At 45.3% G+C, this 16,714-nt stretch overlaps 1 protein-coding gene across 1 annotated transcript in view; it reads left to right on the top strand.

Annotated features, from left to right (window-relative positions):
• PLG (plasminogen) overlaps positions 1 to 16,714 on the top strand; it is an 86,637-nt gene that overhangs the window by 44,043 nt on the left and 25,880 nt on the right. Inside the window, exons 14-19 of the mRNA XM_055136753.1 lie at positions 117 to 223; positions 4,908 to 5,022; positions 11,260 to 11,399; positions 13,425 to 13,545; positions 14,978 to 15,096; positions 16,258 to 16,420. Of these exons, the coding sequence (XP_054992728.1) occupies positions 117 to 223; positions 4,908 to 5,022; positions 11,260 to 11,399; positions 13,425 to 13,545; positions 14,978 to 15,096; positions 16,258 to 16,420 (765 nt within the window). The remainder of the gene's footprint in view (positions 1 to 116; positions 224 to 4,907; positions 5,023 to 11,259; positions 11,400 to 13,424; positions 13,546 to 14,977; positions 15,097 to 16,257; positions 16,421 to 16,714) is intronic.

Genomic DNA, 16,714 nt, shown 5'->3' with positions numbered 1-16,714 from the left:
GGAACCTTCTTGATTCTTCCCAGCTCTGAGCACCTCTGCCCCTCAGAGACAGCGCCCTGGGGTCACTCTGCTGCCCTTGACCACAGGGACGCGCCTGCTTCTGGTTCTCTCCGCAGGTCCTTCCAGTTCCACAGCAAGGAGCAGCAGTGCGTGATCATGGCTGAGAACAGCAGGACGGCGCCTGTGACCCGCATGACGGACGTGATCCTGTTTGAAAAGAAAGGTGTGTCCATTTGCTCGTTCCCCAGACCCCTCTCCCTCCTCTCGCTCCCTCCCTGCCTGTCGGTGGTCAGCCCTGAGGGAGGCTGGGTGGTCTCTAGCACTGAAAGCAGAGCCAGGACCAGATCTGACCACTGTGTGTAGGTCAGTCAAAGGCGGGGTCACCAACTCTTTTAGATGGCCTTTATTTAAATGAAAATAAAGGAGTTCATTTTACTTAAATTTTTGAAAATGAGCTATTAGTTTTAGTTTGGGTCACAGCGAGTGGTGCTCAGGGCTTACTCCTGACTTTGCACTCAGAGATCACCCCCGGTGGGTCTCCGAGGGACCATATAGGATGTGGGGTTGAACTCAGGTCCGTCATGTGCAAGGCAAGCATCCTTACCCCCTTGTACAATCTCTCCAGCCCCAAAGACTTACATAGAAAAACATTTCTAGTTCCACAACTCTGAAAGAAGATACTCAAATTTTAATTTTATTAATATTGAAATTTTTAGGGGGAGGGATAGGCCTAAGGTTCCTTTTGATCTTATGATTGAACCTTAAGGTTTCTTTTGATCTTATCCTTGCTCTGCAGAGAGACCAGGGCCTGGAGCCCATGAACCAGAACCAGATGGGGCTTGAATGCTCCGTACCATTTGGAAAAAGCCTGTAATTTTATTCTTAAATTTCCCACTTTGTGGGAATCCTAGTCTGTGTCCCCTATCAAGTCTGAAATGTTGGTCTTCAAAATTCTTTCAGTTCATTTTCCAGAGTTTTCTTGGAAAGTCTGCCCTGCCTTTCCACTGCTGAAGAGAGGAGATATCTGAATTCCTGGGAATTTGCCTGGCTTTTGTTTTTTTCAGGGTCTGCATGGACTATTTTAATGATGTTTCACAGCTTTAAAGATACCTCCTTTTCTCTGTTGTTATATGCCACTTGCAAAATCAACTTAGCTGGACCACAGAGAAAGTACAGGAGTTAAGACATTTGACTTGTGTAACTTCTGGCTTGATATCAGGCACTATGTGTGGTTCTTTGTGCTCCCGAGGGGTGATCCCTGAGCATAGCAGAATGCGGCCTAAAAACCAAATGCAAAACCAAACAATTGCAACAACAACAACAAAATATTTGCAAATATTTTCAGTCATAGTTGTCAACAATAAGAAATTATTTCATCCACTCTTGACAATAATGTGACTTTTTTCTTTAGCTGCGCCACAAAACTCTAAAGTTTCCAAAGAATTTGTGAGTCTAGGGTTCTTTCTACCAAGTGAACCAAGGTTCGTCTCATCTCTCTTCCTGCTGCAGGCCTTTCTTAGCACTCTTTCTCTTTGCCTCTTGAGGTTGAAGTGCAGACGAAATCGAAGGCCTATGTTGATTGTTTATTCTTACACACAGTGAACGAAGGCTGAGATATATTGGATTACTAAACACCCACCAGATGGGAAAAAAAGTCAGTGGGATTCTCCCTAAAAATGCTAATATTTAAATATGACATTTGTAAATCGTTAACCAGAAGGAAGATGGGGGTGTCCGGTTGGCTTGGTCTGAATTGTTGAAAAGTCGCTTGTTTTCAAGGCGATGGAAAGGAGCAAAGGTTAGACAAACTCGGGAGGGTACAACCAAACAAGAGAGGGGGAAAGGCAAATGACAGTCATTTCCAGTATCCCAGGGGAGTATTGATCCTCACCTAAACTGCCTGCCAGGGTTTTCCACTTCTACTGCAACCACCCTCCATGGCCATCGCCCACTCTCGGGTCTAAACCACCATCTTTGCTGACCGGATCACTACCCGGCCAGGTTGGTCCTTCCCTTTGTGTGCCTGAGAGAAGTACTGAGAAAGTGCAAGTACTGAGAAAACGCTGTGTGGCGAACACCTTGGCCTATCCCCCGTTGAGACCCCTTTAAGCGTCCCTTCTTGCGAGCATCTCCCCTTCACCTGAGTCTCCAAAGTATCTTGGGGCTACACCAATTAAAAGAAATTAATTTGGGGGCCATACCCATTGGTGCTCAGGGCCTACTCCCAGCTCTGTACTTGGGGTTGCTCCCAGCTCCCAGCAGTCTCCAAGGGGCCATGTAGTACTGGGCATCACAGGCAGGACTCCCCCTGCAAAGCCAGCGAGCAGCCCTTTTAGCCATCTCTCTGCCCCTTGATGTTCACTTTGGAGAAAAGCAACATGCCTACTCTAAGGATCTGTCCTGGGGAAGAGAAATTAGCAATTGTTAGTGTTGGCTGGAAAGCGTAGTTTGATGTTGGTTGTTAGAAGTACTTTTCCCCAACGATCAATGAATTCATCAAAAAAAAAAATTGGCTAAAAGTAGTGAATCATAAAAGACAACATGATAAACCTTGAATGTGTCAACTCTCTTATTGCACGCCCAAGCTGACAGGGCACCTCTGAGCGTGAATAAGGCCCTTTTCTCTGACTGGGTCCAGCAATGGGAGCGACGCCTCTCTCTCCCTGAATAGCATCCGCTCTGGCACCTGGTCTTGGTCACCATTTCCTTCTCTCCGAGTAGATGCTGGTCTAGAGACACCCAATAATCCTTCTGACTATAAAATACCTTTCTCGTTCTATTACTCTCCTCAACTTCATAGAGGCACCATGTGACCGCCTTGCCCTCATAGGGGTTTGCAAACAATTTATCTATTTGTGCATTTGTGGTGCGGGGGAAGGAACCCATTTTCTCCATGGCCAGGCCCTGTGCTACTGCAGGTCCGTGTCCCCTGCCCCTGTAAGCAGCGTCCTTAAAAACAATCAAATTAGTCAAAACAGAAAGTACAATTTTTTTCCCACGCTTTCACATTTTTTAAACTAGTTGAAGTTTTGGATCATCTTTAATGAGCTTTATAAGGCATTTGATCCCACAACAGGATCTTCATAATGCATCAGCCGTCCCGAGGGCAGGGAGGTGGGTGGGCAGTGGCTGCTGCCCCCCCGGGCCCAGGTGAGTGAATCCTGGGTTAACCCTGAGTCAGTGGCCGGGGGCTGGCGGAGAGCAGCATGGTGCACCTGAGGGGGACCGCACAGCTTCTTTCTCGGCTCCGTGAGCACCGTCTCACGTCGGTGTCCTGGGAATGTCCAAAACAGAGCCACGTGGTCCATTCGCCTGGAGAAGCCTGCAAAACCCAGCCCACTTCCCACCCTCTCAGCGCTGTCTGCAGCCCAAGCTAAAGGGGCCCATTCCTGGGGCTAGAGAGACAGGGCAGCAGGCAGGGCACCTGCCCTACATGTGGCAACTCGTGCTCAGTCCCTGGCACCCTACATGGTCTGCTGAGCCCCACCATGAGTGACCCCTGAGCACAGAGCCCAGAGCAAGCCCTGAGCACCACTGGGTGTGGCCCCTAAACAGAACCAAATGTCCATCCCTGTTAATCTGCCTCTTACTGAGAGGCCGTTCATTCACTGGACGGTGTGTGCCAGGCACTATCTAACCTTTCAGAGTGTGCGCCACTGACCTCCCCCCTCGCCCATCCCCGACGCTGCCGTCAGGTTGGCTCTTCTGGCTTTGTGTCCCCCTGCAGAGTGCTCTGTCCTGGCAGGTGGAGACTCTCTGTCCACGCTTTTTCTCTCCTCTGCTGCATATGTAATCTGTGTGTGTGTGTGTGTGTGTGTGGTAGGGGTGTGTATGGTGGGTGTGTAATGTGGTGTGGCAGGTGTGTGTGTATGTGTTGTGTATGTGTATGTGTGTGTGGGGTGTGTGGCAGGTGAGTGTGTGCATGTGTGTGTGGTGTGTATATGTGAGGGGTGGGTGTGTGGTATGTGGCAGGTTTGTGTGTGTGCACATGTATGTGTGAGTGTGGTGTGCGGCAGGTGTGTGTGTATTTGATGTGTGGTGTTTGTATGTGTGAGTGGCTGGTGTGTGTATGTGATGTGTATGTGTGCATGTGTGTGGTGTGTATGTGTGTATGTGGTGTATATGTGGTTGTGGTATGTGTGTGTGAGTGGCGAGTGTGTGTATGTGGTGTGTGTATGTGTGTGTATATGGTGTGTATGTGTGTATGTGGTGTGTATGTGTGTGGTATGTGTGTGTGAGTGGCGAGTGTGTGTATGTGGTGTGTGTATGTGTATGTGTATGTGTGTGTATGTGTATGTGGTGTGTGTATGTGTGTATATGTGGTGTGTATGTGTGTGTGGTGTGTATATATGTGTGGTATGTGTGTGTGAGTAGCGGGTGTGTGTGTATGTGTGTGTGAGTGGCGGGTGTGTGTATGTGTGAGTATGTGGTGTGTATGTGTGTGTGGTATGAGGGTGTGTGTGTGTATGTGGTGTGTATGTGTGTGCATGTGTGTGTGTGTGTATGTGGGTCCCGGTTCCTTCCTCCCTGTGCCCCCCAGCTCTGTGGCCCCAGGCTCGGGTCAGCGAGGCAGCACCCTGAAGACGGGCCGAGTGCCCACCCTGTGTGGCTCTAGAACAAGGGTCTGTGACGGAGAGGCCGGTGCCTGCCCCGTGTCCCTGCCTTCCCCCTTCCTGCACCTACAGGGCTTCCTCATGCTGCTTCTCCCAAAGAACCTGGGCTGGGGGCTCAAGGGTCTGGGCACAGGCTTTGGTGTTGGGAAGCCCAGTTTGACCTCTGTCACCACACGGTCCCCTGAAGACCACCAGGACAACCCCCAAGCACAGCGCTGAGAGCCACAGCACCCCGGTGGGTGCCCTGCCAACCTGCAATACAGTGTTGTAACGAGGCCGTATCTTTCCTCTCAGTGTATCTTTCAGAGTGCAAGACCGGGAACGGAAGGACCTACAGGGGCACCATGTCCAAGACGAAGTCTGGCCTGACCTGTCAGAAGTGGGGTGACAGCTCCCCGCACAGACCCATGTAAGAACCCCTCCTGCAGCTCTGAGGTCCTCTGGCCCCTTTGGCCCCCCTAACAGCAAAGGGGTCATGTAGAAAGCAGGGAGCCTTCCTCGGGGCAGTGAACAGCCCTCCCCTGGTTCTGGCACAAACCGAGTGTGGTGGCTCTGTGCTGAGGCCTGAGGCCACACATTTCTTAAAGTCTAGACCAGAGGTGGCTTCTGACCATTGTCCGTTCCCTTCCCTGTTTTGATTCTTCATATCCCACGTAGGAGCGGTATATAAAGGCACGTGTCCCCTCATGAGCACTTGTCCTCTCTCTGCCTTATTTCTCTTACCATAACACCTTCTCATCCCCCTTTTCTCGAAGTGCATTACTGTTTTACTATTTAAGTGTGTCTACAGATCACGATTTCTAATCCTGCCATTGGGTTATTGAACTATTTCCAGGTCCTGGTTGCTGTAAGTAGTGCTGCCATGACCATAGCTGTTCCTGTATCTTTTCTCTTCATAAAAGAGATTTTTAAATCATTTTAATCAAGGCACTGGGATTTACAGTACTGTCAATCATGCTTTTCATGCATGCATCACTCCAATATGCGTCACCAGAGTGTCTATATCACCTGTGTCATGGAACTGTTCCAAACACACCCCTCCTGCCAGCTCAGTTCTATAGATAGAACCTTCAGTTCTGATGACTTTGAACATTTATTTTGACCTTTTAAAAGCTATTTTATTTTTATAAAGTTGTTACATTAATTTATTATATTCAATATTCCAACACCAATCCCAACCCCATTATACCTTCTGAGCACCATATTTTGAATTTTTCCACCCCAACCCCCAAGGCCTGCCCCCAAAGCAGGATCTAAATAATTTATTTTGTATTTCTTGTTATGAATAGTCTGCTCACAATGATCCAAAAAAGTTTCCTTGGAGGAAAGTATGTGAAGATTGTTGTATCTCACCCTGGAATCATTAAGCCCTTGTATAAGAGATTACTAACATGTTGTTAAAGATTAAGCCCAGTGTGCTAATACACATACAAACATATATCTATCTATATCTATCTATCTATCTATCTATCTATCTATCTATCTATCTATCTACTTCTTTACTGACAAAATGGCCTGTTAGATTTCGGAAGGGAAAACGCTGGGAATGACATATCCATCCTGCAGAATTTGGTATGTGGGCAGGTGGACGTGGTTATCAAAGAGATCTGAGTAGAAGTCGTGGATAACCTTCTCCACTGCCCTTCTGGAAGATGTGATAGATCCATCAGGACATCGGAGGGCAGTCATCTTGGTCTCATAGTTGTCGAAGGACAGGCGGGTGTTGTGAATACTTTTCCTGGCTTCTGCCGCATCAGCCAACACTGTTGTTCTTCTCTCTTTGAGGTCTTCTTTTATCAATTCTCTAAACAGCACTGTGAGCTGGGACTTAGCTTGTGATTACTGAGACTTGTGCCAAACCATGTTGGTGAATGAGCTCGAGAGTTCTGAAGACAGGTGTCTTTTTTGTGGCATTTCCACTCTCGGCATTCCTCGAGCAGTCATGGAGGTGCTGAACCAGTCGATCATATTCCTAGTCAATGTTGTCAACAATGGCATCTTCCCATATTGCCACAATAGTGCCAAAGAGCTCCCTGTTGGTGGTTATTCTGGAGGTTCTCTTCTTAAACTTAAACTTTGCAGCCCTTTCTCCCTGCTCCGTGAAGTAGAATTTTGCACAAAGGAGATGGTGGTCTGATCCCATTTGGAATTTTGGGACAACAGTGACATCAGTCAGGCAAAACTGTCGATTGAATATGATGTGGTCAATTTCGTTGTGGAACTGTCCAACCAGGAGACTCCCATGTCCAACGTTTAGATTCAGCCTTCTGGAACTGCGAGTTACCATGGACGGTCTTGGTTGACATGATGAACTCAGACAGTCTCTCACCCTGTTTGTTCCATTCTAGGTCATGGGTCCTGATGTGGAGTTCTTTGGGCAACCTTCTTGGTCCTATCTTGGCATTAAAATCACTGAAAATGACCTTGTAGAAGGTGTGGTTTTCTTTATAGAACTTCTTCAACTCCATGTAGAACTTCTCAATTTCTTCGTCGTAGTTGGATGTTGGTGCGTAGACAACAAAGATAGAAACTGCCAGCAATGAGCCACATCTATTCAGATGTAAGCATCCAATTTGGGTTGTTAGGCATTCGAACAAATCAATGCTCATGGCCAAGTTCGTGTTGACAAGGCCAGACCCAAACACCTGAAGAATCTGCCACCAGTACTCATCAATACACTGGCTTGGCTCTTCACATGCTACCTGTCTGAATGCAAGGTTCTGTCCCAATGGAAAACCAGCAGGACCATTCTGTTGTACAAGAAGGGAGACATCCATGACATTGGCAACTATCGCCCAATCTACCTGTTGTTCGTCATCTACAAGTTGCTCACTCGAGTCATCCTGAATAGGATTGGCAGAACACTGGATGAAGGACAATCATGCAGGCAAGCTGTGTTCTGAAAAGGATTAGCATGATTAACCATATCCACACGGTGACCAAGCTCATTGAGGTTTCACGAGAGTTCAAGATGCTGCTCTGTCTAACATTCATTGATTTAAAGAAGGCCTTTGATTCTGTTAAGACAGAAGTGGTCATTGAAACCCTAGTCAAACAGGGCATTCAAACTCAGTACATCAGGATCCTCTGTGAGCTGTATTATGGATTCACCACCAGGATGAATCCATTCTACAAAGAAGTGATCATTGACATAAAGAGAGGTGTTCAGCAGGGCGATACCATTTCAATGAAACTTTTCAGTGCCACCCTTGAGGATGTCATGTGATGACTGGAATGGGAAGAAATGGGAGTGAAGATAGACAGCCGGCAACTACACCACCTCTGCTTCGCTGATGACGATGACATCTTTCTAATAATACCAAATATTAGCCAAGCGGCACAAATGCTGACCAACTTCGACCATGAGTGTGGAAAGGTCGAACTGCAGCTGAATCTCACCAAGACAATGTTTATGAGAAACGAACTAGTTCCTGATGTTCCATTTGCACTCAATGGAACAAACATTTCCGAATGCAGCAGCTATGTGTACCTGGGTTGAGAACTCAACATGATGAGCGACTTGGTGCCAGAATTGTGCAGGAAGAAGAGAGCAGTGTGGAATGCTTTCAAGACCATCGAAGAAGTGGTTAAGAGGACGAAGAACCTCCAGCTCCATGCACATCTTTTTGACTCCACCATTCTTCCTGCACTAACATACACCTCAGAGACCTGGGCCCTATGAAAACAGGATGAGAGCACTATTCAGGTTTCCCAAAGAGAAATCGAAAGAGCTATGCTTGGAATATCACATTTCACTCAAGTGAGAGAAGGAATCTGAAGTTCCAACCTCCATTGACAATTGAGGATCAGGGATGCTGCCTCATTTGCCAAGGTGTTGAAAATCAGATGGGCTGGACACATAATGAGAATTGGAGATGACCACTGGACTAGAGCCATTACTGACTGGTTCCACGGGACGTCAAAAGAATGCCTAACTGCCTACCTATCAGATGGTCAGACTTCTTTGTCAAGACCCTGAACGAATGGTTTGATGCTCTTCATGTTCCTGGAGTGATCAGATGCCATTGGGCTACACTAGCACGTGACAGGGACGAATAGAGATGTTACTGTCGCCTGCTCGAGCAAATCAATGAGCATGAGATATTAAGTGATACAAGTGATATACACACACATATATATGTACATACACATATATGTACATATATGTGTATATATACATATATATGTATATTTTAATGAAATGTGGTGTCCTACTCTTGGTACATCAGTGGCATGGAGTATGAGATATTGCTTCAGGAATTCTAAAATTTTAAATAAGGTGATATACCTGGAGTTAACTTTTTAACTGGATGGTGACTTTGGGGTCTGAAGGCAACTCTATGATGATTTGTTCTCTTTCTCTTCTGAAATTTATTTGTGAGTCTCTGAATCATGGAAGTTAATGAGTTTATATGGCACCAGAGACAGTTCATTGGCATGGTTTCCAGGCTCCTGGAAAAACAGGGATATGCGGGGAGGTTGCCCATTCCTGATTCCAGGAGAGCCTAGATTTCAGTCACAAAACCCACATACCTGAGTTTTTCCAACAGCTTTACTCATGGATCAGGCTTTTCTAAGCCTGTGGAAATGGCCGTAAGCATGGCAATGATTGGGTTCTAGAGGTTTCCAACTGCCAGGGCTCTATTGGGTCGGTTGGAGGGATTTACCTGCCCCCTTCTGGGGTGCTCACGATGATACAACCTGGTGCAGGATCCGGAGGCACCTCTGTGGTGGTGTCTGCTTTGACCCTTTTAAATCCTATCTATAGGACAGGTGCACCTACACACATATAGATGAATAGAGCTAATCCGAAATTTCACAAAATTGTAAATCAGTGATCATTTGATAAAGTCAGTTTTCAAAAACAATACTTTTTAGAGGTATATACATTAGAAATTAACGTTAGAAATAACTCTGATCTAGTACATTTTAAAATTTATGTGAAATGAGTAAATCCTACCCATATATCTTTTCAAATTGGTGGATTTTGTGTTTTGTTTTGCTTGTTTTCTGTTTGGGGGCCACATCCACTATGTTCAGCGCTTACTCCTGACCCTACTGCTGCTCAGAGATCATTCCCGGTGGGCCTCAAGGGACTATACGATACTAGAGATCAAACCCAGGTTGGCTGTGTGCAAGGAAAGTGCCTCATACTGGTGTTTTGTGTCTGGGAATAGACTTCAAAGAGTGCAAATGGGTAGTGGATTTAAGTTCTTCTCTCTGCATAGCAACTCATTCCTAGAATCAATGATAAGCTAACTTCCCACCTTGCCTCCTGTATCCTAAGAACACTGCATTGGAATCAGGAATATTCAGCTCTAATCTGTCACAGTCACTGTCACCCAGTTGTTTGTCAGTTTGCTCAAGCAGGCACCAGTAGCATTTCCATTATGAGACTTGTTACTACTGTTTTTGGCATATCGAATATGCCACAGGTAGCTTGCCAGGCTCTGCTGTGCGGGCGAGATACTCTTGGTAGCTTGCAGGGCTCTCTGAGACAGACAGAGGAATCGAACCCAGGTTGGCCATGTGCAAGGCAAACGCCCAACCCGCTGTGCCATCGCTCCAGCCCATATTACCTGATAGTTTTTTTTCTGATCAATCAAGGCTCTGTGATTTATGGTTAATGATGGTTTCCAACACCTCACAAATCAACAATGTACCCACCTCCCTCTCCCAAGGTCCCCAAACCCTCTCCTTTTCAAACCCCTTGCCCCACACAAACTCAGTTGTGTGGATCATTTCTCTCACTGTGTTGACTTTGTACTTGGTTGCTCCTTTGCTATGTATCTTGAAGTCCCAGAGGAGAGAGATTATCCTGTTTCTATCCCTTTTTTTCTGATTGATTTCACTCAACTTTATTCTCCTATTTCATCCATGTTGTTGTAAATTGCATGCTTTTGTTCTTTTTTAGAGCTGCATAATATTCCACTGTGTGTATATATATCACAGATTATTGATCTATTCATCTGTAGTGGGGCATTTGGGTTGTTTCCATATGTTGGCCATGTATATAAGGGTGTGGTTGTACATGTGTGTGTATGTGTGTGTGTGGTGTGTTGTTCAAATTAATGGTTTTGTGATTTGAGGATAGATGCAAAGAAGTAGTATTGTTTGGTCATGTGGGACTTCTGGTCCCACTTTTGGATAAATATCCATATTGCTTTCCATAAAGGCTAGATCAGATGACATTCCCAAGGACAGTGAATGAGGGGTCCTTTCTCAACACAAGCCCACCAACACTGGCTGTTGACAGATTTTTTAATATGATTGAGACGTATTCAATTTTAAATACTCGAGATGTGACATAATGTCACTCAGTCAAGATTCCTTTTGATTTGCATCTCTGAACCTCAATCTCTTGCTCTGTAACATGAGAGGAACTTCTTGTTAGGGGTGTTGGTAGGACTTAATGAGGAAGATTTGGGTGAATGTCAGCTAAGTGATCCACACAGACAAGATGGTAGGAAGCAAAAAGAACCTGACACCCATAGGTGCTGGAATATGTCAGGAATCTGCAGGGTGATAGCCCTGTATTCCGCTGCTTGAAATGAGCTCGGGTCTGCTGTGAGATGTCCTTCTGCTCCAAATGGGGAATCCCATTCCTTCACGGAGAATATAGAGCACCTCTCTTCTACCTCCACAGCTATTCTCCTGACAAATTTCCTTCCGAGGGCCTGGAGGAGAACTACTGCAGGAATCCAGACAACGATGAGAAGGGACCCTGGTGTTATACTATGGACCCGGATGTCAGATTTGAGTACTGCGACATTCCCCAGTGTGAAGGTCAGTAGTGGCTCCAGAAAGTACCATCCTGGCCCTGCGTCCCTGAAGCAATTTATAGTAAAGCAATCTGCTGGGAGGTGATGTTCCATAAAATGAGTGCCAAAAGTGATTTCCTATGAGGGTGTTAGTTATTGGTGGTCCTAGTGGTGCAAACTTGAGTTGTGTGCATGGTTTTTGGAGGAGACCACCCAAGTGCAAAGTCCATTATGGACCTGGATAATTTTTACTCAAACATCTGCAAAGCGCGTGACTAGAAAGTGAGATGTAAAATCCAGAGAGGGCCAAAGGTAGTAGGGGGGATTCAGGAACTTGCCCTGTATCAGCTAACATGGTTAGATTCAAGACACAGCACATGGTCCTTGAGAACCCCCAGGAATAATCCCTAAGAACCACTGGGTAAGTACCAACTTCTTCCACAGGACCAACTTTCTCCTCCAAATATGAAAACCAGAGGGGACTATACGAAACCTCCAAAATATTTGTATTTAAAGCTCTTACATAGTATAAAGCATATTTGCAATTTCAGGGCTCCAATAAAACCAGAAAATCAATACAATTAAAATGAACATTATTTATTTATTAGCATAGACTTCATGGCTTCCTTTAAGCTAAGAAATCAGATTTTTTAATCTGAAATTCATTATTTCAATTCAGGTCCAGACAGCCTGATAGTGTTCTTTAAAAGTCAATGCTAAAATTTAAAATGTGCTATAGAGAAAACCATTTCTTTACTTCATAAATTCTGCTACATTTATTGGTGTGAGGGAGGGATGGTGTGTTGTGCTCTAATGTGGGGTCTCTGTGCATGTGTGGTGGCTCAGCTCACAAATAATTTATCAATTTTTGCCATGGGGACAGCTTTTCAGTGTCCAGTCTTATGCGACCTTTGATATCTTAAGTGGCATGAAAGCATCTTTTTTTATATCCAGTCTGCCTCTGAGTTCTTTATTCATGATCACTGTCATCCTGTTGTTTAATGATTTGCTTGAGCGAACACCAGTAACGCCTCCATTGTGATACTGTTGTTACTGTTTTTTGGCATATTGAATATGCCACTGATAGCTTGCCAGGCTCTGCCTTGCAGGCGAGATACTCTCAGTAGCTTGCTAGGCTCTCTGAGAGGGGTGGAGGAATCGAACTCAGGTTGGCTTCGTGCAGTGCAAATCTACCCACTGTCCTGTTGCTCCAGCCCGAGTTCCTTATTACCCCATACAAACTAAAGTCATATGTCATTGTCATACCATGCTAGTTTAGCAATGCCAAATCAAAGGCTCAGCCTGTAAATAATTTCGGAATGGGAACCAGGGATGGCACTCAAGTAGTCGAGCATCTGCCTAGATGCATGAGACTCTGAGTTTGGTCCTCAGCGCTGAATATCCCCAGAACAACCCACTGCAGCCCCAGTGGCTCCTGAGCATCACCAGGGATGGTCCCTATGAAGATTCTTTAGGGAACCAAAACCCAGAGAGCCCTGCCTCTACAAAGGATAAGAAGGCAAACACTGTCACTTGGGGGCTATTGTTCTTCACTGAAGTTATGAACATAAACCCTGGTGCCAACACCAAAGTCCTAGAGGGCTCAGCTGACTTGCAGTCATTCATATGAGTAGAATCTGCCATAGAAAATCCAAAAGACATTAATTAAATAAATTAAATTCCTAGTGGTGATTTTATAGACTCTGGGGATATGTTCACCCTCTTCTCGAATCTTCCTTCCCTGACTTCCCAGGACACGAACATGCATTTGAGCACAGGTTCAAAATAGATTTTAATATGACTTTGACAGTTGAGGGAGGGATTGACCAAAATATGCCAGAGATACCATTTGAAATGAAGAATGGAATTTTATGTTGTATTGGAGATGGGTGTTTTTATTATCAACGTAATAGTCAAGTAACTTTGGGAAAGAACGTGTGAACAAGTAGCAAATGGGCTTTGAGACAATGCCAGTGGGACTTAAGTTTTCACTTTTTGTTGCTCCATCCAGTTTACTTTCTTTTGTACTTTCCTTCTTCATTCTTCACAGAGGAATGTATGTTCTGCAGTGGAGAAAATTACGTGGGCAAAATTTCCAAGACCAAGTCTGGAGTCAAGTGCCAGCACTGGGACTCCCAGACCCCACACAGTCATGGATACATACCTTCCAAGTAAGTCACACTGACATCATTACAATATAGCTATGGCATAGCTATGATCCTTAAAAAACAGGAATAAGTGTCCTTGATCTAATAATGGTTCCTTGACTAAGGTTTTCTGGGTCTTCTATTTTGCATCAGTTATTCTAGAAAACACCTTCCACCATAGCTGCTGCTTTCTATGATGACAGCAGGATTATGCCTGAGCTTATAAGAAATAACTGGTTATTTACATAAATAAATAAGATATTATTAGAAATAACAATAAGTTACAGCCTTCAGCAGAAAATATACCCATTAAGTGTATGCTGGTGGAGGGATGGGTATTGGGACACTGTATGACTGAAACCTAATCATGAACAGTTTTGTAAGGGTCTATCTCACAGTGATTCAATAAATATGTATGTATATATATATATAAAGAAAATATACCACTAAACTTCTACATCTCCCACCTCAAACAGCTATATTGAATCCAGCTATTGCCACTTTCCTTCAAAAGAAAACTCCTTTAGAGCACAGAACTTGGGCAAATCACTTTCAGAGACAAGAAGGCAAAGGGCTCTCTCCCCCCTTTTTAAATTTATTGATGTTCTGTGATTTACAATACTATTAATAATGGTTTCTAATGCACGTAATTCCAACACCACGACCATCACCACCGCCTCCCTCCCCCAAGTACTCCAATGCTCCTCCTTCTTACCCCCCTTCCCCAGATCAGTTATGTGGAGTAGTTCTCTTGTGTTGCCTGTGGCCCCTTGTGGATATTTACTGTGCATCTTTAAGTCCCACTATGAGAGATGTCATTCTGCAAGAAGGCAAGGGTTTTTAAAGAGAGCCTCTGTGAATTTCTCTGTGCATCCAAGCATTTACAGCGGGACGTGAAATAAGCCGCAGGCTACTGGGCAGTGTTTGTGACTTTCTGTCCTAGCCTCTGGGCCTCTAAGCGGGGGGAGTGGAGGGGTGGGGGAGGGGTGACTGGCCCATACTGTTCAGTCATGTGCTCCTAGGAGCACGGCTTGTCCAGCCCAGTTTCCACAAGATAAGAGGCTGCTAAGACCAGAACCTGGTAGACCAGATGGACCATTTCCTTCGGTTCTGAAGGTGCCAGCTTCTGTCTGTGCTCTACAGTGGCCTCCAACCTCTGGTCAGTGTGTACTTTGTGTTTAGAACTGCTATTATCTGCAGCTGAGGAACGAGTTTCTTTGCATAGGTTTTCCAGCTGGCCCAAATGAGAAAGAAAGTGACTAATCCTGTTCAGTGATTTTTGCAGATTGAGTTTGCGTGTGTAAACTTTTCCTTGAGGCCATGTCTGTCCTCACGTCATCCAGTCTTCTTGTACGGCCCCTGTCTAGTGTCCAGCTGGTCCTCTAGGCTTAGTCACTTGAAACCTTTCTTATCCTGAATGTGTAGGCTCCATGTTGTTGCTTTCTTGTCCATCCAGATTTCCAAGCAAGAACCTGGAGAAGAATTACTGTCGGAACCCCGACGGGGAGCCCCGTCCCTGGTGCTTCACCACCAACACCACCAAACGCTGGGAATACTGTGACATCCCCCGCTGCAGTAAGTGGGGCTCACGTGTGGTTCTCCAGGGTCCTGCCCTCCGTTGTTCTCGGAGTGCAGAACAAACATCAGGGTCTGTGGGCTGAGCCTCAGGCTTACCTTCTGCACTTGTGGATGAAATTGCTCTTTATTTTATCGCTCTTTCTCATGCGGGTTATTTGATGGTTGATGTCTCTTGTTATCACATGTTCTTTCTGTGGAGACTTTTGCCTCTTCTGTGTGGCACTGAGGGTAGGCTCCAGGGAGTTTCTCTGATGTCAAGCTTTTTTCTACTGTGAAAGGGAAATTAGACCTCTGCTCTGGGCAGGTGGATTTTGATACCAACCAGAGTTCTTTCCTAAGAATTGCTGTAAGCCCAAAGGAGTCCGGGAACCTAGCTTTTCAGAATGTCCAGGGAGCCAGTGGGAGAGGAGAGTAAATAGAACACTTACGAGGAAGTGCTTGGAGGAAAACTTTGGACAAAATTTCCTTCTTCAAGAACTTGAAGCAGTAACTAATGATTTAGCAAGGCCAGTAATCACAAATTAGAATGGACTCAGCAGGCCCTGGGTTGGCTTCCTGCTCCCTGGTCCTTTGACAGTAATACGTGGGGACACGAGTCTCCCTCTTAGACAAACACCAGTCTCTTTTCCTCATACGTTTTATTTCCTTTGAATATCTTTCTTCCTACATACACCTGCTTTTCCTTAGAAACATTTTTTTGGCCCTGTTTCCATAATCTCTCTTCTGTTTCTTGTTTGGTATTATGGAATATTGGAGACCATTCATTTGTGTTCACCCTTGAGTTTTTTATTCTTTACAAAGGAAGCTAAATCAATAGCAGATGTAAGGATTGGGGGCACATGGCACATTTTTAACCTTACCAGGTACATCAATTAAGAAAAAGGAAAAAAAACAATATAAGAAGTGCCTACTCCAAGGATCTCTCCAAATAGGCAAAGAATGCTTGGGAATGTTCCTCATGAGATGGTCTGGTGGACAGACATTCTAGTAACTCAACCTCTTCCGCATATGAGAAGCAGCTTTCAAGTGCCTTGTTGGGACAGAAAGAGCAGGAAAGAAGAGAGGCAGAAGCAACTGCATGTATCTCCTGAGATCACCCTACTAGGCATCTTTTATTCAAAAATAAATATTCGGTCTCATTTATTTCTTCCCTTCAAGCCATGCCTCCACCACCTCCTGGCCCCACGTATCAGTGTCTGAAGGGAAGAGGTGAAAGCTATCGTGGGAAGGTGGCTGTCACCATATCTGGGTATCCCTGCCAGCCCTGGAGTGAACAGACCCCTCACAGGCATGACAGGACCCCGGACAACTTTCCCTGCAAGTGAGTGTTCTCTACTCTCAATCACATCTACCATGGGAGAATGAGAAATCCTGGAGGTTGCCTTTGGTCAATCCCTCTAGGAGCCCAGGATGATGGTTTTTGGGAATGAAGATGGGTCAAGCCCTAGGAAGGGAAGAGAAACTCAGTCTCTACCTTTCTCTCTTAGTGTGGGGCTCCTCTCAGCACCTCCAGGTGTTGGGTGAAAATGTAAATTCTTATGCCTGACCTTCTCAATCTGAGTTTCTTGGAGTGGGTCCCAGCTATGTTTTGATAAGTCCTCTACTAAATGCAAAC

The sequence above is a fragment of the Sorex araneus genome, chromosome 4, assembly GCF_027595985.1.
Source record: "Sorex araneus isolate mSorAra2 chromosome 4, mSorAra2.pri, whole genome shotgun sequence".
Lineage (NCBI taxonomy): Eukaryota > Metazoa > Chordata > Mammalia > Eulipotyphla > Soricidae > Sorex > Sorex araneus.
The sequence above is the reverse complement of the archived record's forward strand: the minus strand, read 5'-3'. Positions and strand labels throughout refer to the sequence as shown.